The following is a 27,341-nucleotide window of genomic DNA, read 5'->3' as shown; positions in this document are numbered from 1 at the left end:
TGACACCAAATTTGCCATTTCTACATCAATTATCTGACAAAATTGGGTAACCTACAAATTTAATTCAGTTCTGGCACGAATTACCCAGTAGCACAGACCTCACAAGGTTAAGAATTTAATCCCACAGGACTGTCCTCGCTTCAGATACCAGCTGCAAATGAGGTCTCCATGCTACCTACATTTCTGCCAGGTGAACTACAAATTGTTCTCATGATCCACCCCCCACCGCCACCAAGTCTAATAATTTGTTGGAATAATTCACAGAACTCAAAACTGCCATTTTTACTATTAGCTTTTTATAAAAGAATACAAACAAGCAGCCAGAGGAAGATGAGGTCAGGGAGAATCCCATATTTAGAAGCCCTTGTTTCCATACAGTTGGTATGCAGCCTCCTCCTAGTACATGGATATGCTCACCAACCCAGAAGCTTCCCAAACCATGAGTTTAAGGGTTTTTAATTCAGGCTTTTTTATGTAGACTTAACTGGCTAAATAATTGGTCACTGGTGGTTGAACTCACTCTTCAGTACCTTCCCTTACTCCAAGGTTGGAAAGACATCATATTGTTCCCTCAGAGGCACATAAAGTTGAGGCTCTCAAAAAAGTTGCTCACCGCTTCACACTGGCGGAACCTAGTTATATTTTCAACCCATCACATACAGTGAATAGAACCGATTTTTTTTTTTCTAAGACAGTCTCACTCTGTCACAAGGCTGGAGTTCAGTGGCATTATCTCGGCTCATCGCAACCTTTACTTCCCGGGTTCAAGTGATTCTCCCACCCCAGCCTCCCTAGTAGCTGAGATTACAGGCGTGCACCATCACACCTGGCTAACTTTTATATTTTCAGTAGAGACAGGGTTTCACCATGTTGGCCAGGATGGTCTCAATCTCCTGATCTCATGTTCCGCCCGCCTCGGCCTCCCAAAGTGCTGGGATTACAGGTGTGAGCCACTGCGCCTAGCCAAGAACTCTTAAACATGACTTAGGTCAGGTGACTGGATGACCGGCCTGGCCAAGATGGTGAAACCGGTCTCTACTAAAAATACAAAACTTAGCCGGGCGTGGTGGCAGATACCCATAATCACAGCTGCTTGGGAGGGTAAGGCAGGAAATTGCTTGAACCCGGGAGGCAGAGGTTACGGTGAGCCAAGATTGCACCACCACACTCCAGCCCTGGGCGTCAGAGTGAGACTCCATCTCAAAAAAAAAAGATTAAACATGATTTAATAAGATTTTTATTACTGCACAGACCAGAACAATGTGAGGCACGGTTTGTTGGTCTATGACTTGGAGGGTAGAAAGTCCATAAAAAAGTACCATGTGAGATAAACAATACCATGAAGAAGGTAACATTTTATAAGCCACCAGGAGTACCTTGACTAGGTCCTTTGGGCCAAAACTAGTGAGAGATAAGAGAGTAAGAGTCCACTGAGGGATCAAACTATGATATCCTCCAGACAATGGGAGAGAGAACACAAACATTAGTCTTCTCTAAGCATGCTCTGGTGACTGATGTGTAGACCTGCCAGGTGATACAGGTAAGATGGCTTCTGCGACAGAACCTAGCAATCACATGATTCTGGCAAGAGTCCTCCTGGACAGGTTGAAGTGCAGAATGCAACTCCTGAAAACATCTCACATACCTGGAATTAATGGAGAATCTCCTGAAAATGGCTGTTCAGATGTATGAAGTTCAAATTCAAGCAGATGACTCCATCACAAAGGCTGTCTAGTGCTGTCATATTGACAAAACGGCGCACATTCCCAGAAGGCCTAAAGCCATTCTCGTGTGGAATTTCTTGTGTTGAATAAGGCCAGATCTTTGGCTAAAAGCTTTCATGCATTCACTAAATTCATGAAAATATCTGGGTTGTAAAGTTTTTGGCGTTGAATTAGAGTAGACTGCAAACTGGATTGGCTGTATTGATGAAGCCTTTATCTGGTGTAGTTTATGGTGTTGAATCAGGCCGTGGTTTGGCTAAAGCATTTCCCACATTTGCTGCATTCATAAGGCCTTTCTCCAGTGTAAACTCTCTGGTGTTGACTGAGGATGGAGCTTTGGCTAAAGGATTTCCCACATTCATATTTGTAAGGCCTTGACGCAGTAAGAATTCTCTGGTGTTGAACAAAGCTTGAGCTCTGTTTCCTACATTTGGCTGGGCGCTGTGGCTCATGCCTATAATCCCAGCATTTTGGGAGGCCAAGGTGGGTGGATCACAAGGTCAAGAGATCGAGACCATCCTGGTCAACAAGGTGAAACCCTGTCTGTACTAAAAACACAAAAATTAGCTGGGCATGGTGGCACATGCCTGTAGTCCCACCTACTTGGGAGGCTGAGGCAGGAGAATTGTTTGAACCCAGAAGGTGGAAGTTGTGGTGAGCCGAGATCACACCATTGCACTCCAGCCTGGGTAACAAGAGCGAAACTCCGTCTCAAAAAAAAAAAAAAAAAAAAAGAATTTCCCACATTTGGCACATTTATAAGATCTTGCGGCTGGGCATGGTGGCTCACGCCTGTAATCCAAGCACTTTGGAGGCCAAGGCGAGTGGATCACCTGAGGTTGGGAGTTCAAGACCAGCCTGACCAACATGGTGAAACCCTGTCTTTAAAAAAAAAAAAAAGTAAAAAAAGAAAAAAAAGATCTTGCTCCATGTGAATTCTCTGGTGCCAAACAAGTTTGGGTTTGTACCTGAAAGTTTCCTCACATTCGATACACTCTTTTGGCCTTTCTCCAGTGTGAGTACACTGGTGCTAATTTATATTTTAATCTAAAGGCCTTCCCACATTCACTGCACTCAAAAGGCCTCTCTCAGAGCATTGTGGACTGTCTTGTGCTGAACAAATGTGTGCTTGTAGCTGCAGGCTTTCCCACATTCACTGCACTCACACCACCCTTCTCCAGTGTGGATTCTCTGGTGCTGAACAAGTGTATGTTTGTGGTGAAAGGCTTTCCCACATTCACATTTGTCACTCTGAAAGGCCTCCTCACACTCAGTACACCACAGTGTGGCTTCACTTCTTTGGCAGTGGCCTGGTGCTGAGGAAGGCCCTCATAAGCCAGGGAGCCATTCCCAACCTCTCCACATGTGAAGGGCTTTCCTGATGCATAGATTCTGTAGCTCTTCCCAAAGGAGGCCCTGTCCATGTCTTTGCTGTAAAATTTCTCTCCACTGTGCTCTCTCTGGTGTTGGTAAAGATTTGTACTGAAACAGAATTGTTTCTCACATGCCCCACATGTGTACATTTTCTGCCCACTATGTATTCCTTGGTGCTCTGCCTGGTATAGAACACCTTCCGTAATAGGGACACACATCTCACAGAGACAAGCCTTGTGGGCTGATGAATGTGCTTTTGGAGTCCACAGAATCACACTGCTGAGAAGGTGCCTCATTATACACTCCACCCCAATAACCTGAAAGCAAATACTGGTGAAGTACATGCTGTCTTTGTAGGAAGGAGGCAGCCATATCACAAATGGGTCTGACACACCAAAGGCCATAACCTTGTATACGTGGAATTGCATAAGGTCACTATGGGTACATGGAATTGTTTTCAGAATGGAGCTGGAATCAGATTGAGGAAGGGGCTGCTTTGCAGTACTGGGACTTTATAGGTCACAGAAGTCAAGAGGCCTCACAAGAAGGAGGATATACAGCCAGACACGGTGGCTCATGCCTGTAATCCCAGCACTTTGGGAGGCTGAGGCGGGTGGATCATGAGGTCAGAAGTTCGAGACCAGCCTGACCAACATGGTGAAACTCCATCTCTACTAAAAATACGAAAATTAGCCAGGCATGATGGTGCACATCTGTAATCCCAGCCACTTAGGAGGTTGAGGCAGGAGAATCGCTTGAACCCGGAAGGCGGAGGTTGCAATGAGCCGAGATCGCGCCACTGCACTCCAGCCTGGGCAACAGAGCAAGACTCCACCTAAAAACAAACAAACAAACAAAAAAAAGAAGTACATAAGGATGGGTGCAAAATAAATGAGAAGAAGCAGACATGGCTTCCACCTTACTCCTCTGAGAGTTATTTCCAGCAGGGCCTTAGTTGTTGGTGACGTGAATTCTGTGCCGAAGATTTTATCCAAGAGCAGAAAAATCCAATTGCAAATGAGTAGCTGGTATTCAAGGACTGTTTAAGGATATTTGTATACCATTTGAAACATGACGTGTGGGCCAAAGTTGCAGATCACAGCCACCATATCCTTGTTTCCCCACTAAATCTTCATTAAAAGCCCAGCCCCATTAGTTCCTGTGCCAGGCATAGTGACTCTCACAGATGACCACCTTTGCCCCTGACCTTATCCAGGGGAATTAGGAGAGACATGGGTGGCACATGGAGGCAGAAAGTTGGCAGGAAAGCCAGGTGGCAGAAGTCAAGAGTAAACACAAGCTGGCAAAGTATCAAGAATGGGGAAGAAAGGCAGAAATTAGGTGTGGCCACCAGCACTAGCATCAAAATACTTGTTTGAACAGGTTCCTAGTATGATGTGAACACAGCCCTGATGTCAGCCCTTTCCCGGCTGCCATTCAGCAGGGCCAGGCCCTCTCTGAGCCCATGTTGCCATGGCTGGAGTTATGTCCATCCCGTGATGCACAAAGGACTCTCTGCTTGACCCCAGTTCTGCAATTACATGGATCTTGGATAATGCAAGTCCTAAGGAAAAGACAGGACAGGTTAAGTGACCAGCACTAGGCCAGAACATCTTATCACATGACAAACCACAGAAAACTAGATGTTACCAAAAAAGAACTTCAGATGAGGGTTGCACAAGAATTTGTCTCAGCACACATAACTAGCACCTATATGCATCAATGACTGCAATTCTAGTACAGGCAGGCATGAAGAACTGTCAGCTAGAAGAAGAGAGCAACCCTTGGGACACAAAGATACGGTGACCTCAACATAGTCACCCAGTCAGGAAGAGGGCAAGCAAGAGGGATTCCATTAGTCTCACTACGAGAGTGCTGACCCCCATTCTTCCCTACAAGACTGGGGCAGCAGGTTTTGGAGCTGTAGAGGAGAAAAGAGGGGAGTGCAAACAACCCAGCCCTATCATCAACAGCACCTGCTCTGGGAACTGAGGAAGAAAGCAGCACCCACAGCTCAGATGGGAAGACAGAGTAGCCCTGGGGAAGAACAGAAAGATAAATTCAAGCCCATGGCAGTGAGGTGAGTGTGAGAGCCTTACCCAATAAGGATGTAAGTACAAAGTGCTCCAGCATCACATTGTGGTACAGGTGTTTCTTAAGCCTCATCAAGGAGACCCCATTCGTCCTGGAGAATTATACAGCCACGTCCTCAAAGACTACATTGCCCTGTCATGATGGAGACAGATGAAACCACGGTCTTTCTCTCTCTTCTTTTTCTTTCTTTTCTTTCCTTTTTTTTTTCTTTCATTCCTTCTTTCTTTCTTTCTCTCTTTTTCTCTCTCTTTTTTGATGGCATCTCATGTCTTGTTCTGTTGCCCAGGCTGGAGTGCAATGGCACAATCTTGACTCACTGCAGCCTCTGCCTCCCAAGTTCAAGCGATTCTCCTGCCTCAGCCTCCTGAGTAGCTAGGATTACAGATGTGTGCCACCTGCCTGGCTAACTTTTGTATTTTCAGTAGATACAGGGTTTCACCATGTTGGTCAGGCTGGTCTCGAACTCCTGACCTTGTGATCCGCCTCGGCCTCCCAAAGTGCTGGGATTACAGGCATGAGCCACCACACCCAGCTCACAGTCTGTCTTTCAAGGACCCACAATCTATCTCCCCACACATCTACTCCGTGCCTATCCTCCTCCCAAACTCCCAATGTCACAGAGAGATCATGGATGCTGTTGTCTCATGGTTCAATTAATCCCTGTGCCTGGTCCTCAGCAACTACAGGCAGGTGGCAGATAGATGCCACCTGGGCTCAGGAACTGTACTGCAAGGCCTTGCTCCTTCCTGCCAGGCAACTTCCCTGGGGTCCTCCCTATCAAGCCTTACAACACAACTTGGATCACCTATCATCCTTAAGTCCCCAGTACTGGGGCCCTGGGGCCATCAGTTCATACTCCCTTTCCACAGGCACGTCATTCCTTAGACTGCACCTCTCTCATGTCTCTGGACCCCATAGTTGCACTCCCACAGCTCTGCCACCTCCCTGCCCCATATCATAGTAATCTCCCTAGACTTACTCCATGTTACTCAGCACAAGGCATCCAGAGGGTATCTGGCAAATTCAAACAGGATTCAGTACTACCCAAGACCTCTCATGCATCCCACCACCAGGGACAGCCCCAAATGCTGCTGTGAAAGCCTTCCTGCCTATCTCTGACTCTTGTTTCAACATTAGCTAACCAGAACCACATGTAAGTTTCAAACACTCAAAAAAAAAAAAAAAAAGTTTCAAAGACTCTTCCCTCTTCCACTTCTGTGCTGCACTTGCTGACCCCTCAGCAGCCATACCCTTCCTCTCCCACTAAATTCTCATTAAAAGCCCAGCCCCATCAGTCTCTGTGACAGGCATGATAACTATCATAAATGCCCCTGACCTTATCCACCAGCAAGAACGAAACACCCCAGACATCACCAAATCTCTACAAAATTCCAGCAAATCTGTAGAACAGTGAATAAGCAGCCGCACCATCTGAGTGTCATCTTGTCTCAATTACTTTTGTGCCTTTGTATCCGTCTACTCTTTCTACTCTTTAGTAAGCTAGAAAGATAAGAGTAGACAGATAAGTAAGATAAGATCTTTCTACTAAAGAGCATCTCTGTACCTTTCTACTCTTCCCTTGGAAGGCCTCCCACCTGCCAGACCATCTTCCCCACACACAGTCCCTTCACGGCTGCTTCTCTTCTGCATCGATGTCTGTGATGCCCACCATCCCCAGCCAGGTGCCCAAGCAGGAGACCTAGTCCTTGGATCTCTTCTTTCTTTTGGCTTTCTAGTAGCACCATCATGACCTGAATCACCCTTCTACATGTGATCCACAGCTCCACCCCTGTCCACACAATAGCCACCACTTCTGGATGACACCATCCTGAACCCCTCTCCAGTTTTCCAGGCCTGTGTGTCCATCTGCTCACTTGATGCCACCACATCTTTTGCTCTCTGAAATATGTAAGACTATTAACATGGCAAAAAACCCCAAAACTGCAGATAACTCCAATGAAAATCACTCCTACTACTGACTATCCCATCTCAGTTGACGGAACTAAGATTAAAATATTTATTTTCCCCCTTCTACCATGCGATAAGATTAAAACTTTAGTGTCATTCCTAACCCCTTTTCTCTCATCCTCAAAATCAGAAAATCCAGGCAGCCCTCCTTAAAAAAATGGATCCAGAATCTAACCACTTCTCACCCCACTATCCCCACCACACCAGTCCACACTATCAACACTCACGTATACTACTGCAGTAGTTTCCTCCAAGGTCATCCTTCTTTCTCTATCACTCCCAAAGTCTGTTCTCCACTCTAAATCCAGGTGGTACCTGTTTAGACCTAATTCAGATCACCTGCTTCCTCTGATCCAAACCTAATAGACATCCAACTTCTCAGGCAGTCACATTCCAGGACTGACTCTTGCCCCATGTTCTTTGATTTTAAAAGAAGAATGGGCCGGGCGCGGTGGCTCAAGCCTGTAATCCCAGCACTGTGGGAGGCCGAGGCGGGTGGATCACGAGGTCAAGAGCTCGAGACCATCCTGGTCAACATGGTGAAACCCCGTCTCTACTAACAATACAAAAATTAGCTGGGCATGGTGGCGCGTGCCTGTAATCCCAGCTACTCAGGAGGCTCAGGCAGGAGAATTACCTGAACCCAGGAGGCGGAGGTTGCGGTGAGCCGAGATCGCGCCATTGTACTCCAGCCTGGGTAACAAGAGTGAAACTCCGTCTCAAAAAAAAAAAAAAACAAACAAAAAATAAATAAATAAATAAAATAAGAATGGAGATCTACTGTACCCTATTCCCCACTCAGCTACATCTCCATGTAATTCCACATGCTGGTACCTTTTATTGAGATAACCTTCCATACGTCTTCCATTTGTTGCTAGAAATAGAAACCCCTCCATGCAACCCCTGGGCCTGGACTCAGGAGGAGTCTAGGGTATTTCTCTCTGGACTTGGAGTTTCTTCCAGGTTCCCAAATCCAAGGGCTGAGAGAATGGCAGGCAAAGAATTCCAGGACACAGAGTCCCAAAGACCACATGGGTGGGGCTGGAACCCGTATGAGCCTAGAACACCCTCCAGATCCCTGTGTATGCTCTGTGAGTGCTTCTTCAGCCATGGGGGCCTGTGGGCAGAAGCAGGCCATAGAAGCTGGGACCTCTTTCAATGTGCTCACACCTCCCCTGTACTTCTGCCCAGCCCCAGAGGCCAGGTGACCTTGGGCTGAATGACTAAACTCTGCTGCCTCTTCCCAGCCTCTGTCTTGGATAAGGGCCCAGCGTTCCTGTGCCTCACTGTCTGCATCACCCCATTCCAATCTGTTCTCCGAGTGCCTCTTGGAAAACTTTGAAAACCCTAACTCAGACCGTGTCCCTCTTCTGTTCACAACCATCTCTGGCCCCCAAAGCCCTCAGAATGAAGGTACAAGTTCACAGCCCACCAGTGCTAGTGTGGCTCAGCCTCAGACTCCCTGTTCCCTGTGAACACAAGACAGACGCCAGGTTTCCTGAGTATCCTCCCGCCCTCCCGCTCAGTCGCACTGCAAATTCTGCACTCACTGGTTCCCCCGCCCATCACACCAGGTATCGGAAATGGGGGCCCAACCAAAAGCTCTGGTTCTGCACACTGGGCCTGTGCTGTGTACTCAGGATAGCTGTTACAACCAGAGATGCTGACTTGCATTCCCTACCCTTCACATGTTTTGCCCAGTTCAGCCTACCAGGGTCATATCTCTCTCCCTCTCTCTCTCCCTCTCTCTCTCTCTCTCTCTCTCCTGTTGTATCCCATCCCTTATGCTACACATAAGCTCCAATAAAAGCCTTGTCTGGGAAAACTCCTTTGGCCTCATGACAATTTCAATTGCATCCAGACCCTAAGAACCTATGGTTGGTAACAACATCATTCAAGTGCTACAGATTTTGCTAACTTACAGTAGCTGGGAGAAGTGATGGTTTCCTAGATAATTTCACTCGATGAAGGGAAATTTATCTCTAACAAACAGAATGTATCAGAGTCTGTAATTGTTGAACAAAGGATAGAGTATGTATGAAAATTAGGTTGAAGTTGATCACCCTCAAAAAGTAGACCTTGGGAATCCCAGTAATGGTTGAAATGTGAATCAACATCTCAATGGTAAGTAACCACATTGACAGGACAGAGGTTCTCAAAAATGTAACAGTGATATTAAAATTAGACATACAAGAAGGCCGGGCGTGGTGGCTCAAGCCTGTAATCAAGGCTGAGGCAGGAGAATTGCCTGAACCCAGGAGGCGGAGGTTGCAGTGAGCCGAGATCACGCCATTGCACTCCAGCCTGGGTAACATGAGTGAAACTCTGTCTCAAAAAAAATAAAAAATAAATAAAATAAAATAAAATAAAAAATAGAATTTAAAACAAACAAACAAACAAAAAAAGGCCGGGCGCGGTGGCTCAAGCCTGTAATCCCAGCACTTTGGGAGGCCAAGGTGGGTGGATCACGAGGTCAAGAGATCGAGACCATCCTGGTCAACATGGTGAAACCCCGTCTCTACTAAAAATACAAAAAATTAGCTGGGCATGGTGGTGCGTGCCTGTAATCCCAGCTACTCAGGAGGCTGAGGCAGGAGAATTGCCTGAACCCAGGAGGCGCAGGTTGCGGTGAGCCGAGATGGCGCCATTGCACTCCAGCCTGGGTAATATGAGTGAAACTCTGTCTCAAAAAAAAAAAAAAAAAAAAAAGACATACAAGAAGAACAGCTACTTTATAAGATAAATATGTTCATTTCATTCAAATTTTCAAATTTATTAACATAACATTGTCTATGATATTCTTTACTCTGTTACATGTGACCACTTGCATTCACAGCTCTCCTGATACGGTTCTTTCTTTTTTCTTTAAAATATGCTCATAAAATTGGTCGAGATTTCAGTAAGCCATGATTGCACCATTATACTCCAGCCTGGGCGACAGAGTGAGACCATGTCTCATTAATTAAAAAAAAAAAAAAAAAACTCATAAAATGATACTTTAGGCTGGACGTGGTGGCTCACGCCTGTAATCATAGCACTTTGGGAGGCGGAGGTGGGTGGATCACCTGAGGTCAGGAGCTCAAGACCAGCCTGGCCAACATGGTGAAACCCCATCTTTAAAAAAAAAAAAAATTGGTACTTTCAAATCAATCAGTTCTTTTATATGCTTTCTCAAAAATAGAAGCCTTTCAATGAAAGGATCTTTATGAAATTTATACCTTATTTTGTATCTCACATGTGACTTGTGTACAAAAAATATTTGGGACATATTATAATCTGTTTACATTCTAAATGCTGTACAAACTATTGGATATGTCAGAAGAGAGAAAATACATACTTTCATGAGATAATAGGACAGGGAGCCATCAATGGTAGAAATGAAATGAATATCTGATCACTATGCACTATGTAGGTGGGGTCAAGGCCACCCTAAGGATATGTTCACATCTCATGCCATAGTAAGTGTATGGCAATTTCACAGAGCACTACAGAGAGAACAAGTGGAGAGGAATGGTGAGACATGGAGGCCAGCGAGGTGTGAGGTAGCTTTTTCCAGAAATCAGAGGAAAATCAACAAGTAGGGAAAATGGAAGAGGCTGAAGGTAGAAATCCGGTATAGCCTCTGGCCCTGGCCTCACACAATGGTGGGCACAGGACAAATCCTGGTATGATTTGAACCCACCCCCAGTGTCAACTGCCACTCACAGGGGACTTGGGCCCTCCAAACATCCTTTCTGTGACTAACGTCAAGTCTGGCTGCTAGGACTGTCCCCCATCTCTAATTGGGCAACTACACGGGGCATAGGAGATGAAGATCCTCCAGGAAAGATAGGGCAGGTGAGTGGTCATCACTCCATCAGGGTGACCCACTCCATGACAAATCACAGGGAAAACAATAAACATTACAAGATCTTGGGGTAGTGTTTTGCAGAAATGGCATTATAGTCCCCACCAGTAGTACCCTTGTCAGTGTCTGTGATTCTGAACAGTCAGGCCTCAAGAAATGTCAGAATAAAGAGGTAGATACTGGTCACAGACTAGCCATGGTGTGGACCAAGCCAGCCAAGTAGGAAGAGGCTACTCTCTGTGGGTCTATTTGAAGCTGCAGGGCAGCAGGTGTTGGGAAATTCTTGGGAGGAAGAGGAAACAGCACACACACCAGCACACACACCCCAGCCCTGGCACAGTCAGCACGTACTCCAGGAAACCAGGGAAAGTGGCAGTGTTCAATGACCCCAATGTGAGAAGGACAGTGATGTCCACAAGGAAAGGTGGGATGTCAGAGCCTAACCCAGGTTCAGTAATTCAGTAGTAATCACAGGAGTCAGCATATAGTCATAATTACCATTGTAACTATTACATAGTTATAATTAATTTATTACAGTGAAAGGATATAAGGACAATCAGCAAAGGGAAAAGGCACCTGCAGCCAAACTTCCAAGAATCCTCTCGAAGTGGAGTCACACAGTATGCATTTAATTCTTCCAGCAAGTTGTGAAAACACATGTGATATGCTGTCTACCAGGGAATGTCATCTGATGCTCGGGGCCCAGAGTTTTTATTGAGAGCTGACAACCTAGGTGTCCTCTGCCGAGCATATAACAAAATTCCAGATGCCTAAAAGGAAAACAGGTGTTCAGCATAAACTGTGCTGTCTGCAAGGCTGGGTGCAGTGGCTCACACCTGTAATCCCAACAATTTTAGAGGCCAAGGTGGGCAGATCATTTGAGGTCAGGAGTTCGAGACCAGCCTGACTAACATGGTGAAACCCATCTCTATAAAAAATACAAAAATCAGTGAAGTGTGGAAGCCTGAGACTGTAGTGTCAGCTACTAGGGAGGCTGAGGCAGGAGAATCGCTTGAACCTGAAAAGCAGAGTTTGCAGTGAGCCAAGACTGTGCCACTGCACTCCAGCCTGGGCAACAAAGCGAGACTCTGTCTTAAAAAAAAAAAAAAAAAAAAAGCAAAAAACTATGCTGTCTGCAAAAGCAGTTTAGGGACAATGAGTACCATTTTTTATCAGGAAATCCTCCCAGCATCTTCTTAACAGTTGATTTGGTGAAGAGCTGAATTTGGTGTGTGTCTATGTGTATGTGCGTGTGCACATATGTGCGTGTGTGTGTGTATGTGTCTTGCTAGGGAGGACACATTTAAATTTCATAGCAGAGAAGGGGAGAGATATCTACTGATACATGCCACAGTTAATGATATGAGTAGGCTGGGAAGCTAAACCCTCCAATTTAGCAAGGAGGGAAAAAATACAAATTGACATAACATGACTGTTCAGCTAACTGTTGATAAACTGGGACTCCTACACAATTCACTGATATTTTGACAACAAGATTCCATAGTTTTGTCTAGAGTTTATCAAATTGCCACTTGTGTGGGTGAGTGTGAGCCCTGCTTAGCTTGATGCCAGCATAAGTAACCTGTGATGTAGAGGGGTTTGACAATGCTCCTCTGAATAACTGGTAAAATGTATGTTTCTTTTAACATTTCAGTTGTCATTACCTCAATCCAAAGCTCTGCCACATTCCGTAGCACTACTGGAGCAGCCTCAAAACATCCTGCCCTCATCTGACATGATACTTCCAAGGGGACATTGCTGAGATTGGACACTGCTACATTATGTGTTGGTTAATATAACCAGAATTTGTTTTATTTCTTGAAGGCTACAACAGTAACTCCCATTCAGGGACTCTTTATTTAGTATAATAATATATGTTTTGTATAAATGCCAAGTTTTTTTGTTTTTTTTTTAGATGGAATCTCACTCTGTTGCCCAGGCTGGAGCGCTGTGGTATGGTCTCAGCTCACTGCAACCTCTGCTCCCAGGTTCAGGCGATTCTCCTGCCTCAGCCTAACAAGTAGCTGGGATTACAGGTGCCTGCCACCACGGCCAGCTAAATTTTTGTATTTTTAGTAGAGATGGGGTTTTGCCGTGTTGGCCAGGCTAGTCTTGAATTCCTGACCTTGTGATCCATCCGCCTCGACCTTCCAAAGTGCTGGGATTACAGGTATGAGCCACCACGCCCACCCCTAAATTTTGATATATAAATTTTATGCAATAATTTGATTAATAGTAGAGCACAATCATTTTTCACATTTAGTTTTCTAATTACTCTTTCAATATTTTAGTATAATTTTCCAGTTCACATTTGTTGGTCAAATTATCCTTTGAATAATATAAAAATAAACATTTAGAAAATGGTTAGTTTTCTAAACCATGAAAACTAATCAAAATTGTGATGATGTTATAGATTCATCATGTGACATTAGAGCTCTTTCCAACAGTCATACCCAGGGACAGAGGGTGTCTCTGTTTATTTATGGATTCTGTTAATGCCTTTAGAACTACATTTTCACTATTCCTGTAATCCACACTTCTTAATCATTATTCAAGGGTTTCGTGGCAATTTAAGGAAGTTGTGAAGTAAGTATTTTAAATACATTTTTATACTAATGGCTGCTGAGATACATATGAAAACCATTGATTTTACATGAAACATTTTTCTTTCATTTATGTATCATTCTACTAAATTTTGAATTAATCCTCTACATAGATAAAAAAGGTAATTATATCCTCTATAAATAAAATTATTTTGTGTTTTTCCTTGACAGTGTTTCATACTTTAATTTTCATGCCCAGGCAGTGGTGTTTACAACTAATTGATCACAATTAGTTACAGCTCTCTTCGTTCCCTCTCCATTCCTACTGCTTCACTTAACTAGCCTTAAAAAATAATTTTCATGCTCTATCGTTTGGGGTAGACTGTAAAGTTTTTGAATATTTTCTGTGATAGTGGTCATTGTAGATTTGCACCTAAGTGAAATAAAAGTGAATCGTTGGCTTCACCATCCTAACATGGGACTGCATTTACAATGAATAATCCAATTTGATCACGGTGAATTGTTCTCTATTCTACTATAGGCTATCCATACTGTAATTTGTATTGCTGCATTTTCATACCAACAGGAGACTGCCCTATGGCATATTACTTAGTTGGCAAATAAATATTTGAGCACTGTGCAGAAATATATTGGTACATAGGTAGACTAGAAAATGGTACATTTTATAAGGATGTTAATATGGGTACATATAATTAGAAAACCCTAAACAACAACAAACAAACAAACACACACACACACACACACATTTAAATTGAACCTTAGAGAAATACAAAGAATATATATATATATATATATATATTTTTTTTTTTTTTTTTTTTTTTTTTTTTTGGTAAGGAGTTTCGCTCTTGTTACCCAGGCTGGAGTGCAATGGCGCGATCTCGGCTCACCGCAACCTCCGCCTCCTGGGTTCAGGCAATTCTCCTACCTCAGCCTCCTGAGCAGCTGGGATTACAGGCACGCGCCACCATGCCCAGCTGATTTTTTGTATTGTTAGTACAGACGGGGTTTCACCATGTTGACCAGGATGGTCTCGATCTCTTAACCTCGTGATCCACCCGCCTCGGCCTCCCAAAGTGCTGGGATTACAGGCGTGAGCCACCGCGCCCGGCCCAAATACAAAGAATATTGCAGTGAGAAATTGCCTTGATAAAATACACCACCGGCCTTTATTTCCAGGATTTTCTGACTCTGAATGAAAATGTCATTGCTGTGACTGAATGCTGTCCACAGACCTGACAATGGGAATCATCTTTATCTCAGACAAGAGTTGGGATCAACTGGACAACACCTTGCTCTTCTGTTGCTAAGTCTTCATTTCTTGCAGTGGTTGGAGGTTAAAGCCCATGGATTGGATTCTCAAGAACCTGATTTTAGCCAACTGTTTGGTTCTTCTCTGTAGAGGAATTCCTCAGATATTGGCAGCTTTGGGGATGAAATGTTTTCTGCATGATTTGAGATACAAATTAATTTTCTATTTTCACAGAGTAGCAAAATAGGCCCCAAATGAAACAACGGCTATACTTTCCCCATACTGTCCTCTCTGAGGCATACAATGTTTGGATCCCCACAAAAGTTACTTACCCCTTTAACCTGGCAGAGTCCTATTACGCTTCCAAACTACTCCATAGTGAACGGAACTTACAAAATTAAAGGTACTTAAAGAAAAAGGACTTTATCACTGCAGAGCAATGCAATGTACAATAGGCAAATCCTGATTTGATGACTTGGAATTTGAAAATACTTCATGAAAATCATCACCTGAGGCAAACAATGTCTCTGAAAAAGGCAGGCCTACTCTACCAACCACTAGCAGAACTCAGATTAGGTCCCAGGGCCAAAACTGAGGTACAATCATGCCCTAAGTATCAGAAAGGAGGGAATGAGTACCCCCTAAGAGCTCAGACTACTCGTGATTTCTTCCAACTAATAGAAGTCTGCCTCCCTGAACACGTTGGGACAGTGACTGACACATACTCTGTGGATCACCCAGGTAGTAGAGATGAAATGGCTTCAGCTATAGAAACTGGCAGTGACATCAATCTGGTAAGATCCCTGGGCAGGTTTAGAGAGTAAAACAGCTGCACATGCTTCTCAGATACCTCAAACTTATGGGAAATCCATAGATGTTTGTATACATGAGATTTAAATTGGGAGGAGGCTCTTCTCAAGGACTAGCTTCTAGCATCATCATACTAAGGAAAAAGCATATTTGCTGCATATTTAAGGGTTTTGTCCTATGGAAACACTTTAAATGCAACTAAAGAATCTGCTATATTCACTGCACGTGAGTCTTCCTGTGATGAAAGAGGCCAGAGCTTGGGCTAAAAGATTTATGGCTAAATATGGTGGCTCATGCCGGTAATTCCAGCACTTTGGGAGACCAAGGTGTGTGAATTGCTCGAGCCCAGGTGTTCAAGACCAGCCTGGGCAACACGGTGAAACCCTTGTCTCTACTAAAAATACAAAAATTGGCTGGGTATGGTGGTGTGCACTTGTGGTCCCAGCTACTTGAAAGGCTGATGTAGGAGGATTCCTAAGCCTGAGAGATCCAGGCTGCAGTGAGCCAAGATTGTGCCACTGCATTGCAGCCTGGGTGAAAGGGTAAGGTCCTGTCTCAAAAATAAATACATAATAAAGACAGTAAAAACATTTCCCACCTTAACTGTAAGACCTTTCTTCAGCGTGAACTGTCTTGTGCTGAATGAGGGAGTATTTGCGAGTAAAAGATTTTCCACATTCACTGCACTCACAAAGCCTTTCCTCAGAGTGAACACTTTGATGTCAAATGAAAACTTAATACCTGCCGAAAGGATTTCGCACATTCACTGCACTCATAAGGCCTTTCTCCATTGTGCACTCTCAGATGCTGAAGGAGAGCAGAGCTTTGGCTAAAAGACTTCCCACGTTTCCTGCACTCATAAGGTCTTTCTCCAGTGTGAACTCTCAGGTGCTGAAGGAGAGCAGAGCTTTGGCCAAAGGACGTCCCACATTTGCTGCACGCATAAGGCCTTTCTCCAGTGTGAACTCTCTGGTGTTGCATAAGGTGAATTTTACAGATAAAGGATTTCCCGTATTCGTTGCACCCATAAGGCCTTATTCATTATGAACTGTCGTGTCAAATGAGAACAGTTTTGCAACTAAATGATTTCCCACATTCAGTGCGCTCATAAGGTCACACACTAGTGTGAGTCTTCCTGTGTTGAATCAGGCGGGAGCTGTAACTAAAAACTTTCCCACATTCACTGCACTCATAAGGCCTTTCTCCAGTGTGACACTTTGGTGGTGAATGAGGTCATTATTGCAACCAAATACTTTCCCCCATTCTTTGCACTCAAAAGGTCTTGTTCTAATGTGAGTTCTCCTGTGACGAGAAAGGTTATTGCAGCAGCTAAAAAATTTCCCACATTCAGTGCACTCATAAGGTCTTTTTCAGTGTGAACTCTTCCTGGTGAAAGTATTTGCTGCATTCACTGTACTCATAAGGCCTTTCTCCAGTGTGAACTCTTGAATGAGTTTAGTTTTACCACTAAATGATTTCCCACGTTCACTGCGGTCACAAGTCCTTGCTCTAGTATCCATCCAACTGTGTTGAAATAAGCAGAAATTTTGGCTAAAAGACTTTCCACAGTCACTGTACTCGTAAGACCTTGTTCCAGGGTGAGATCTCCTGTGGTGAGAGGTTACGACGCGGCTGAAGGATTTCCCACATTAACTACACTCATAGGGCCTTTCTGCAGAGCAAACTCTTTGGTGTTGAATTGAGTAGAAATTTCTTGCTAAAATACTTCCCAGACTCAATGTATTTGAAAGGCCTTTGTCCGGTGAGAACTCTGCAGTGTCGTATGCTGCTGTGTGGTCTCTCACTGCTGGGAGTGGCCTGATGCTGGAGAAGCCCTGAGGTGGCTGGGAAGTCCCTCACAACTTCCCCAACGTTGAAGGGCTTTCCTGATAAATGGAATCTGCAGTTCGGCACAAATGAGGCTTGAACTCCATCTATTTTAGAGTTTCTCTCCACTATCAATCTTCTGAAGCTGATGAAGATTTGCTCTCAACCAGAAACTTCCTGATGCCCCAACCAAGTGTAATTTCTGTCCAGGGTATGTGGCTTGGAGCTCAGCAAAAGTGTAAAGTATCTCTCAGGACTGGGATACAAATCACACAGGAGTCACTCTTACGGGTGCACGGCCTTGCCTTTGGAGTCCTGACCTGTGAGAGTCCTTCCACAGAAACACTCTCTGCAGAAGGTGCTTCCTCATACTCTGCTCCATACAAACAGCCTGAAAAGAGCGAAATTTGGATGAAGTGCAGGTTCAATCTGGTGGGAGGGAGGAGTCCCACCAAGAATGTGTGTCAAACATAGCAAAGAATCAGTCATAAGAATGTTCTCAGGATGTGAGAGTTGGTGACAATTTGAGAAAAGGAACTTTAAGGATAACAGGATGGGGCCGGGCGCTGTGGCTCACGCCCCAACGCGCGCATTTGTGGGCGCAGCCCCAGCAGAGTTCAGGGCTCCTCCGCTTTCCCATGGGCTCAGCGGAAGCTGCCGCCGAGGCTGGGTTTCAAAACGGACTGGAAAGCGTTTCAGGAGGGCAGCGCCAGCCTGTACCCTCGGGGTAGGCGGGAATTTTACAGCGGGGTTGGGGAGCAGCCAAGAAACTTTGGGCACCGGCGTCAGGTGAGTCGTGGGGGCCCGGGAGCCCGAGATGCGGTGCAGGCCAGTGTGCGGGGAGGCGCACGGGGCAGAGGAGCCCTGGACTCTGCTGGGGTTGTGCCCACAAATGCGCGGGTTAGGGCTGGAGGCTGGGTGAGACGTGGGGGCAGCCCGGGAATTGGATGAGACCTCTGAAAACCCACCAGGTGCGAAGGGAACGCCCAGGCGGCGCCAGCTACGCGGTGAATATCCCAGGAGCTGGGCTGCTGACCTGGCTCCGGGAGGCCAGAAAGCCCATAGGGATGGGCCGGTGGCTCCAGAGCTCTCTCAGACTCACCAACTGGGTGCCCATCCCTTGGCACCCGACCCCCGCCAAGACACCTAGGTCCGGCCAGCCCCAGCGCCTTCATACCTGAAAGTCCCTGTGGCCCCAGCTATTCCCGATGCTGGGAAGCTGTTACTTTCAGGGGGCTCTATGGCATCAGATTCCTCTCATTTGGTTTGTTGACAGAATTAAGTTCCATATGGTTGTAGGCCTGAGGTCTCAGTTTCTCTCCCCTACAGATCCTGAAGGTGTAATCCCCCCAAAACTTGCCCCCTGCCACCCCCTTGCTCTCCTGGACCCCTTCTGTGGAACATTCAAAGGAAGAATGCGCGTCACCTTCTGGATAGAGGCACATTTTCAGAAAGTCGTCTCCGCCCGGCCCATGCTGGGGAGGTCCTGCAGGTATGCTTGAGGGATTCACCGCCTGCGCGGCTGCAGGAGCCGCTCTCTCAGAAAGTGTCCTTTCCTGTCTTGAGTGTTCTATTATCCCTTCATGTAGCCAAGGTTCTCTCTTGTGTCCCCTTTCCCTCTCTTTCCCTTTTCCCTTCCTTCCTGTTCTACCCCATGCATTCCTTTACAGGCCTCCGTCACAATTATTTGGTAAGATACCCATCTCCCTCCCCGCCACCAATTTCCCAGTATTAAATAAAAGTATTTTGTAAAAGCAGTTTTAGGTTCACAGCAACAGTGAGCAGAAGGTAACAGAGTTTCCATATACCCCATTTCTCCACAATACATTCAACGTCCCCCACTATTAACATCTCCAAACAGAGTGGCACATTTGTTATAATCAGTGAATCTGCACTGACACATTGTCATCACCCAATGTCCATAGTTTACATTAAAGTTCACTCTCACTGTACATTCTATGGGTTTTCGCAAAAGTATGACTTATCCATTACGGTATGCACAGAATAGTTTCACTTCCCTAGAGATCCTCTTAGTTCTACCTATTCATCCCTCCTTTATGCCTACCCACGAGCAACCACTGACCATTTTACTATCTCCATACTTTTGCCTTTTCCAGAATGCCATATAGTAGAAATCAAACATCATATAGCTTTTTCAAATTGGCTTCTTTCACTCAGTATATGCATTTAAGGTTCCACTATGTCTTCATGACTTGATAGATTTTTCTTTGTAGTGCTGAACAACATTCCATTGTCTGGATGTACCATAATTAATTTACCCATTCACCTACTACAAGGACATTTGGTTTCCCTCCAGGCTCTGCTAATGATGAACAAAGTTGCTGTAAAATTCATTTACAGGGTTTTCCGTGAAACATAAATTTTCAACTCAATTGGATAAATACCAAGAGCATAATTGCTGGATTATATGTGTTTCATTTTGTGAGAAACTGTTAAACCGTCTTTCAAAGTGGTTGTACCATTTTACATTCCCACCAACAATGAAGGAGAATTCCTGTTGCTCCATATCCTTGGCAGCATGTGGTGCTTTCAGTATTTTAAATTTTGGCCACTCTAATAGGTGTGTAGTGGTATCTCATTGCTTTAATTTGCATTACCTTAACGGTATAGTGATGTTGAACATCCTTTCAACTGCTTACTTACCATCTGCATATCGTTAGGAAAGGGTCCAGATCTTTTGCCCATTTTAAAATTTGGTTGTTTTCTTATTGTTGAGTTTTATGAAAGTTTTTTTTTTTTTTCTGTATCTTTAGGGTAACAGTTCGTTATCAGATATGTCTTTTGCAGATATTTTCTCCCAGCTTGTTTTCTCATTATCTTGACAGTGTATTTCATGGAACAGAAGTTTTTTATTTTAATTGAGCCAAGCTTATCAATTATTTGTTTCTTTTTTTTTTTTTTTTTTTTTGGGACGGAGTTTCGCTCTTGTTACCCAGGCTGGAGTGCAATGGCGCGATCTCGGCTCACCGCAACCTCCACCTCCTGGGTTCAGGCAATTCTCCTGCCTCAGCCTCCTGAGTAGCTGGGATTACAGGCACGCGCCACCATGCCCAGCTGATTTTTTTTGTATTTTTAGTAGAGATGGGGTTTCACCATGTCGACCAGGATGGTCTCGATCTCTTGACCTCGTGATCCACCCACCTCGGCCTCCCAAAGTGCTGGGATTACAGGCTTGAGCCACCGCGCCCGGCTGTTTCTTTTTTTTTTTTTTGTTTTTTTTTTTTTCTTTTTTTTTTTTTTATCAATTATTTCTTTCATAGATCATGCCTTTGGTGTTATATCTCAAAAGTCATCACCATTTCTGAGGTCATCGTAATTTTCTCCTATGTTATCTTTTGAGTTTTATAGTTTTGCATTTTACATTTAGGTTTATGATCCATTTTGAGTTAACTTTTATAAAGGACATATAATCTGTCTAGGCTCATGCAGTCTTTTGTATGTGGATGTCTAATTGTTCTAGTAGCATTTGTTAAAAAGATCATCTTTTCTCCATTGTTTTTTCTTTGCTTATTTGTCAAAGATTATTTGACTGTATTTTTGTGGGTCTACTTCTGGGATCTTTATTCTGTTTCATGGTTCTATTTGTCTATTCTTCCAATGCCATACTGTCTTCATTACTGTAACTTTATAGTAAGTCTAGAAGTCAGGCAGTGTTAGTCGTCTGACTTTGTTCATCTTCAGTATTGAGTTGGCTTTTCTAGATCTTTTGCTTTTCCATGTAAATTTTAAAATCACGTTGTCAGTATTCACTAACTTGCTGGGATTTTGATTGGGATTGCATTGAATCTGTAGATCAATGACAATGACAATACCAAGTCATCCTATGTATAAATATGAATGTCTCTCCATTTATTTAGTTCATTTTTTATTTATTGCATCAGTCTTGTAGTTTTTCTCATATAGATCTTGTACATATTTTGTTAGATCTGTACCTAAGCACAGTTCAAACCTGTGTTGTTCAAACGTCAGCGTACTTAAGACTTCAAAACCCGAAGCGCCTCAGTCGCCCTGGAGGGCGGGAGACGCAGTTTCCCAAGCATTCCCAGCCGTCTGCTCGCAGGGCGCCCTCCGCCGCAGCCTTAAGGAGACTACATTACCCAGAAAGCCTTGCGTCGAGCGGCAGTACGACGATCCAACGCAAGTCCAAGACGGGGAGTTTTCCGTGTGGGCGTACTCCTCGGAGCGGGACTGCTGGCGTATTCGCAGCAGTCATTTTGGCTGCCCTCCGTTCCGTTCTCTCCGTCAGCCGTGCGCCGCATCAGGACCGAAGTGACGGACAATGAAGGCGCGAGAGTCAGGTCTGAGAGTCGGGGGCAGAGCCGCCCGCGAGGCCGGCCTTGGGATAGCGGTGCTCGGGCTCCCGCCCGGTCGCCCGCAGCGTCCGGTCCAGTTCCGCCCGCCGACCCGGATGGCGACCGCACTGACGGACCCAGCTCCGGTGAGCACAGCGACCTCCGGGCCTCCCGAGACCGATATGCTTAAGTCCCAAGTGAGGGGCATCTGTTCATGTCTCTAGCTCAGAGTCGGGGACACTGAGGCTCGCGGGTGGGGCCCCTGTTTCTGACACCCGATGTGGTGGGCAGGGGGACAGGGGATAGGACCAGCGCGTCCAGATCTTAGATGGGCGACCGAGAAGGGGCCATTCAGGGACCTGGACTCCACGTCGTTACTGCAGGGAACAGCGTTTGAGAGAGATCTACCTTTATTCTTAGGCCGCGGGAGCCATAGAGAGCTTGGGCAAATGGGAGATACCATCTGAGTTAGGATTTGAAAAATCCTCTGCGGGCTCTTCAGTGGAAGAAAAGACTAGAGATGTATGAGAACGTTGAGGCAGAGGGAGGTTGAGTATTTTTCTAAGGCCACAAAAACTGGTAAGAGGCAGCACTAAGGACTGAGGCACACAGGTTAGACAGTCAACCCAAAGTTACATGTCTCTGGGCCGGGACAAGGGTACAGGGAAGGCCTGTGTCCGTAGAGCACTGCCATGATCACATTCCTCTGAAGCTTGCGTCTTTCCACATGTTCCCATAGCTACAGACGTGCTTTCGGAACCTACATAGGTAAGTGGAGGTATCTCACCCCCTCACTGGTCTGGAATGTCCCTCCCTCCCCAAACACAGATATTTTTCTTTAGATTTGTGTTGTCATGGGACTTAACTACCATTCTCTCAGCCGTTGGTTTGGGAACCCTGGAGAATCTGAGCCCAGGGTCCTGAGTCCAGGCCAGTGTTTCCATTTGGGGCAGCCCATGGAAAGAGGTGTGAAAGCTTATGATAGGAACAGGTAGGTGCCAGCTTTTGGAACTCCTTGGAGATAAGGCTGAGCTGGTTCAGGGAATTGCAGGTTTCCTTTATTTCTGTGAAATTTGGCATCTGTTGTGAGGAAGTTGGAGTTTGGGATCAGAGGAGGGCAGTTTTTCTAATGCAAGTGTTGGTAGGATGCAGAGTGGAAAACACAATGACCAATGGGAATGTGAAGAGATAGCAGGGATCAATGACACCAAGATCTGATGTCTCTTCTGACTTGGGGAGCTTGGGAGGAGAAGGTGTGGGGACGTGGATTTTGAGTCTTTCAAAGTGAGACTGTTCATGGTTTCATCAATCCCTATTATGCTAGGGAAGTGTGACCTTTGAAGATGTGGCTGTGTACTTCTCCTGGGAGGAATGGGATCTCCTTGATGAGACTCAGAAACACCTGTACTTCGATGTGATGTTGGAGAACTTTGTACTTACGTCCTCCATGGGTAAGGCCCTCATACTCAACCCTTGTGCTCTGGACTAGGATCTGTGCTTCTTTCCTCAGGAGCAGCTCTGTCCTCTGCTTCTTTCCCCAGTTCCCTGGGTGGATGTTGTAGACTGAGTGCAAGCCTACTTCCCTTATCGTCCCAGCCCAAAAGCGTCTTGGGTAAGGATTTGGGATTAGTAGTCTTAAAGTAAACCTAATAGATCCCACCTGACTTGCCTTCTCCCTGTCTGGTGACTTTCTAGGTCTATGGCACCCGGGTTTCCCCCGCTTTGTGTACCTGACATTTATTTGTGCTTGACTGTGACATGAAATGTAGTTACTGTCATTGTCACTGTTTACACAGACTGTTTTTTTTTTTTTTTTTTTTTTTTTTGAGGCGGAGTTTTGCTCTTGTTACCCAGGCTGGAGTGCAGTGGCGCAATCTCGGCTCACCGCAACCTCCGCCTCCTGGGTTCAGGCAATTCTCCTGCCTCAGCCTCCTGAGTAGCTGGGACTACAGGCACGCGCCACCATGCCCAGCTAATTTTTTGTAGTTTTAGTAGAGACGGGGTTTCACCATGTTGACCAGGATGGTCTCGATCTCTTGACCTTGTGATCCACCCGCCTCGGCTTCCCAAAGTGCTGGGATTACAGGCTTGAGCCACCGCGCCCGGCCCACACAGACTGTTCTTATAGAAATCTCCTCCAAGGTGTTTGTTTTTAATTGTAAAGTATATATAATAAAATTTACCATTTCAATCATTTTCAAGTATACGGTTCACTAGCATTTAGTACATTTACATTGTTATGCAGTCATCATCACCATCCTTCTATAGAAGTTTTTCATCTTATAAAACTGAAACTTTGTACCCATTGAACAATAACCCCTCCCATCCCCTGGCAACCACCATTTTGCTTTTGGTCTGTATGAATTTGTCTATTTACCTCATATGAGTGGGATCACACAGTATTTGTTCTTTTTTTTCTGGCTTACTTCACTTAGCATAATATCTTCAGGGTTCATCCATGTTGTAACATGTATCAGAACTGCTTCTTTTTAAGGCTGAATGATACTCTTTTATATGTATTACAGTTTGTTTATCCATTTCTTCATCAGTAGACACAGGTTGTTTTCACCTTCTGGCTGTTGTGAATAATGTTACTATGAACATGGGTGTACAGATAAGTCATCCAAGTGGGTGTGAAGTGATATCTCATTGTGGTTGTGATTTGCAGGTTACTGATACTGAGCATCTGTTCATATGCTGATTGGCTGTTTGTATATCTTCAAATGATGTTGTTTATTCAAGTCCTTTGCCTATTTTTAAATTGGGTTTTATTAATTATAATCAATTAGAAGTATTAAATATAACTTTTTATTGAGCTGTAAGAGTTATCTGTGTGTTCTGCATATTCCTTTATTAGATGTATGATTTGCAAATGTTTTCTCTTATTCTGTGAGTTGCCTTTTTAGTGTGTTAATAGGATCCTTCGATGCACACATTTCTCATTTAGATGAATTCAGTTTTACTGCTTTACTTTTATTGTCTGTGCTTTTTATATCATATCCAAGGAATCGTTGACAGGTCATGAAGCTTTTTCTTTGCGTTCTTTAAGAGTTTTATGGTTTTAGTGCTTAAGTTCAGATCTTTGATTCTTTTTGATTTAACTTTTATATGTGGTATCAGCTAAGGGTCCAACTTCATTCTTTCGCATGTAGATACCCAGTTTTCCTAGCATATGTTGAAAAATCTGTCTTCGCCAGGTGCAGTGGTTCACGCCTGTAAACCCAACTCTTTGGTAGGCTGAGGTAGGCGAATATTAAGGTCAAGCGATTGAGACCATCCTGGCCAACATGGTGAAACCCCATCTCTACTAAAAATTCAAAACTTAACTGGGCATGGTGGCGCGCGCCTGTAATCCTAACTACTCTGAAGGTTGAGGCAGGAGAATCGCTTGAACCCAAGAGGCAGAGGTTGCAGTGAGCCGAGATCACACCACTGTTCACCAACCTGGTGACAGAGCAAGACTCCATCTGAAAAAAAAAAAGAAAAGAAAAATCTGTCTTCTTTCCCCATTGAGTGGTCTTAGCCTCCTGTTCAAAAATCATTTGGCCAGATATTTGAGGGTTTATTTCTGGGGTTTCTTTTTTTTTTTTTTTTTTTTTTTTTTTAAAGATGGGGTTTCACCATGATGGCCAGGCTGGTCTTGAACTCCTGACCTCAGGTGATCCACCCACCACAGCCTCCCATAGTGCTAGGATTTCAGGTGTGAGCCACCGTGCCTGGCATTTCTGGGGTTTCTTCTAGTTCATTGGTCTATGTGTGTATCTTTATGGGACTAACACACTGTTTTAATTTCCATAGTTTTGCAATAAGTTTTGAAATTATGAAGTGTGAATCTTCCAACTTCCATCTTTTTCAAGATTGTTTTAGCTATTCTGTGTTACTTGATATTTCACATAAATTTTAGGATGGATTTTTCTATTTCTGCAAAATTATGTCATTGGGATTTTGATAGGTATCATATTTTCTATAGATTACTTTGGCTAGTATAGACATCGTAACAATATTGAGTCCTCTAGTCCATGAACATGCACGTAATGTATTTTCATTTATTAATGTTTTCTTTAATTCATTTTAGCTATTTTATTTTATTTTTGAGATGGAATTTCACTCTGTCACCCAGTCTGGAATGCAGTGGCACAATCTCTGTTCTTTGCAACTTCCACCTCCCGGGTTCAAGCAATTCTCCTGCCTCAGTCTCCTGAGTAGCTGGGATTAGAGGCATGTGCCACCATGCCCAGCTAATTTTTGTATTTTTTGTAGAGACAGGGTTTCACCATGCTGGTCAGGCTGGTCTTGAACTCCTGACCTCATGATCTGCCCACCTTGGCCTCCCAAAGTGCTGAGATCACAGGTGTGAGGCACCGCATTCAGCCCTCATTTTAGCAATATTTTGTAGTTTCCAGTGCACAAGGCTTTTACTTGTTTGGATAAGTTAATCTTTAATGTTTTATTATTTTTGGTATAATTATAAGTGGAATTGTATACTTTCAAATTGTTCATCATTAATGTATAAAACGTAACTGATTTTTGCGTGTTGTATTTGTATTCTCCTATTTGCTGAGTTTGTTTATTGTAACAGTTTTTTGGTGGAATCTTTATGGTATTTCATGTTTATCATCTGTGAACAGGGATAATTTCACTCCTATTTTCCCATTTTGGTCCCTTTTCTTGCTTTTTCTTGCCTAATTGCTACATTGAACAGAAGTGCTAAAAGTGGGCATCCTTATATTGTTCCTTATCTTAGAGGAGAAGCTTTCAGTCTTTAATTGTTGAGTGTAATTTTAGCTGTGTGTTTTGTTTTGTTTTTGCATATGACTTTTATTATGTTTAGGTAAATTCACTCTACTCCTGGTTTGCTGAGTGTTTTCCTCACAAAAAAGTGTTGCATATTGTCTAATGCTTTTAGTGCATCAGCTGAGGTGATTGTTTTAATTTTTTTAAAGATGGGGTCTTGCTGTGTTACACAGGTTGGTCTTAAGCTCCTGACCTCAAGTGATCCTCCTGCCTCAGAATCTCAAGTAGCTGGGATTACTGGTGCAAGCCACCACTTTGATCAGTTTTTGTTTGTTGAACTATCCATGCATTCCAGAAATAAATTCTAGTTGTTCTTAGTACAAAATCTTTTTAATATGCTGTTGAATTCAATTTACTAATATTTGATTGATGGTTTTTTTTTTTTTTTTTTTTTTTTTTTTTGAGACGGAGTTTCGCTCTTGTTACCCAGGCTGGAGTGCAATGGTGCAATCTCAGCTCACCGCAACCTCCGTCTCCTGGGTTCAAGCAATTCTCCTGCCTCAGCCTCCTGAGTAGCTGGGACTACAGGCATGCGCCACCATGCATAGCTAATTTTTGTATTTTTAGTAGAGACAGGGTTTCACCTTGTTGACCAGGATGGTCTCGATCTCTTGACCTCGTGATCCACCCACCTTGGCCTCCCAAAATGCTGGGATTATAGGCATGAGCTACCGCACCCAGCCTGATTGATGGTTTTTGCGTTAATAATCATCAAGGATATTGGTCTGTAGCTTTCTTTATTTTCTTTTTTTTTTTTTTTTTTTTTTTTTTTTTTTT

The 27,341-nt window shown here is 44.2% G+C and overlaps 1 protein-coding gene across 1 annotated transcript in view; it reads left to right on the top strand.

Moving 5' to 3' along the window:
* The first annotated feature begins 21,632 nt into the window (after positions 1 to 21,632).
* The window catches only part of LOC116539966 (zinc finger protein 211), a 13,480-nt gene continuing 7,771 nt past the window's right edge, over positions 21,633 to 27,341 (top strand). Inside the window, exons 1-2 of the mRNA XM_032263249.1 lie at positions 21,633 to 21,916; positions 23,095 to 23,221. Coding sequence (XP_032119140.1) covers positions 21,758 to 21,916; positions 23,095 to 23,221 — 286 coding nt within the window. The 5' untranslated portion in view covers positions 21,633 to 21,757. The remainder of the gene's footprint in view (positions 21,917 to 23,094; positions 23,222 to 27,341) is intronic.

Source organism: Sapajus apella, unplaced genomic scaffold (assembly GCF_009761245.1).
Source record: "Sapajus apella isolate SASKATOON/1434 unplaced genomic scaffold, GSC_monkey_1.0 scaffold135, whole genome shotgun sequence".
NCBI classification, from domain to species: Eukaryota; Metazoa; Chordata; class Mammalia; order Primates; family Cebidae; genus Sapajus; species Sapajus apella.
This window is presented reverse-complemented; position numbering and strand designations above follow the sequence as displayed.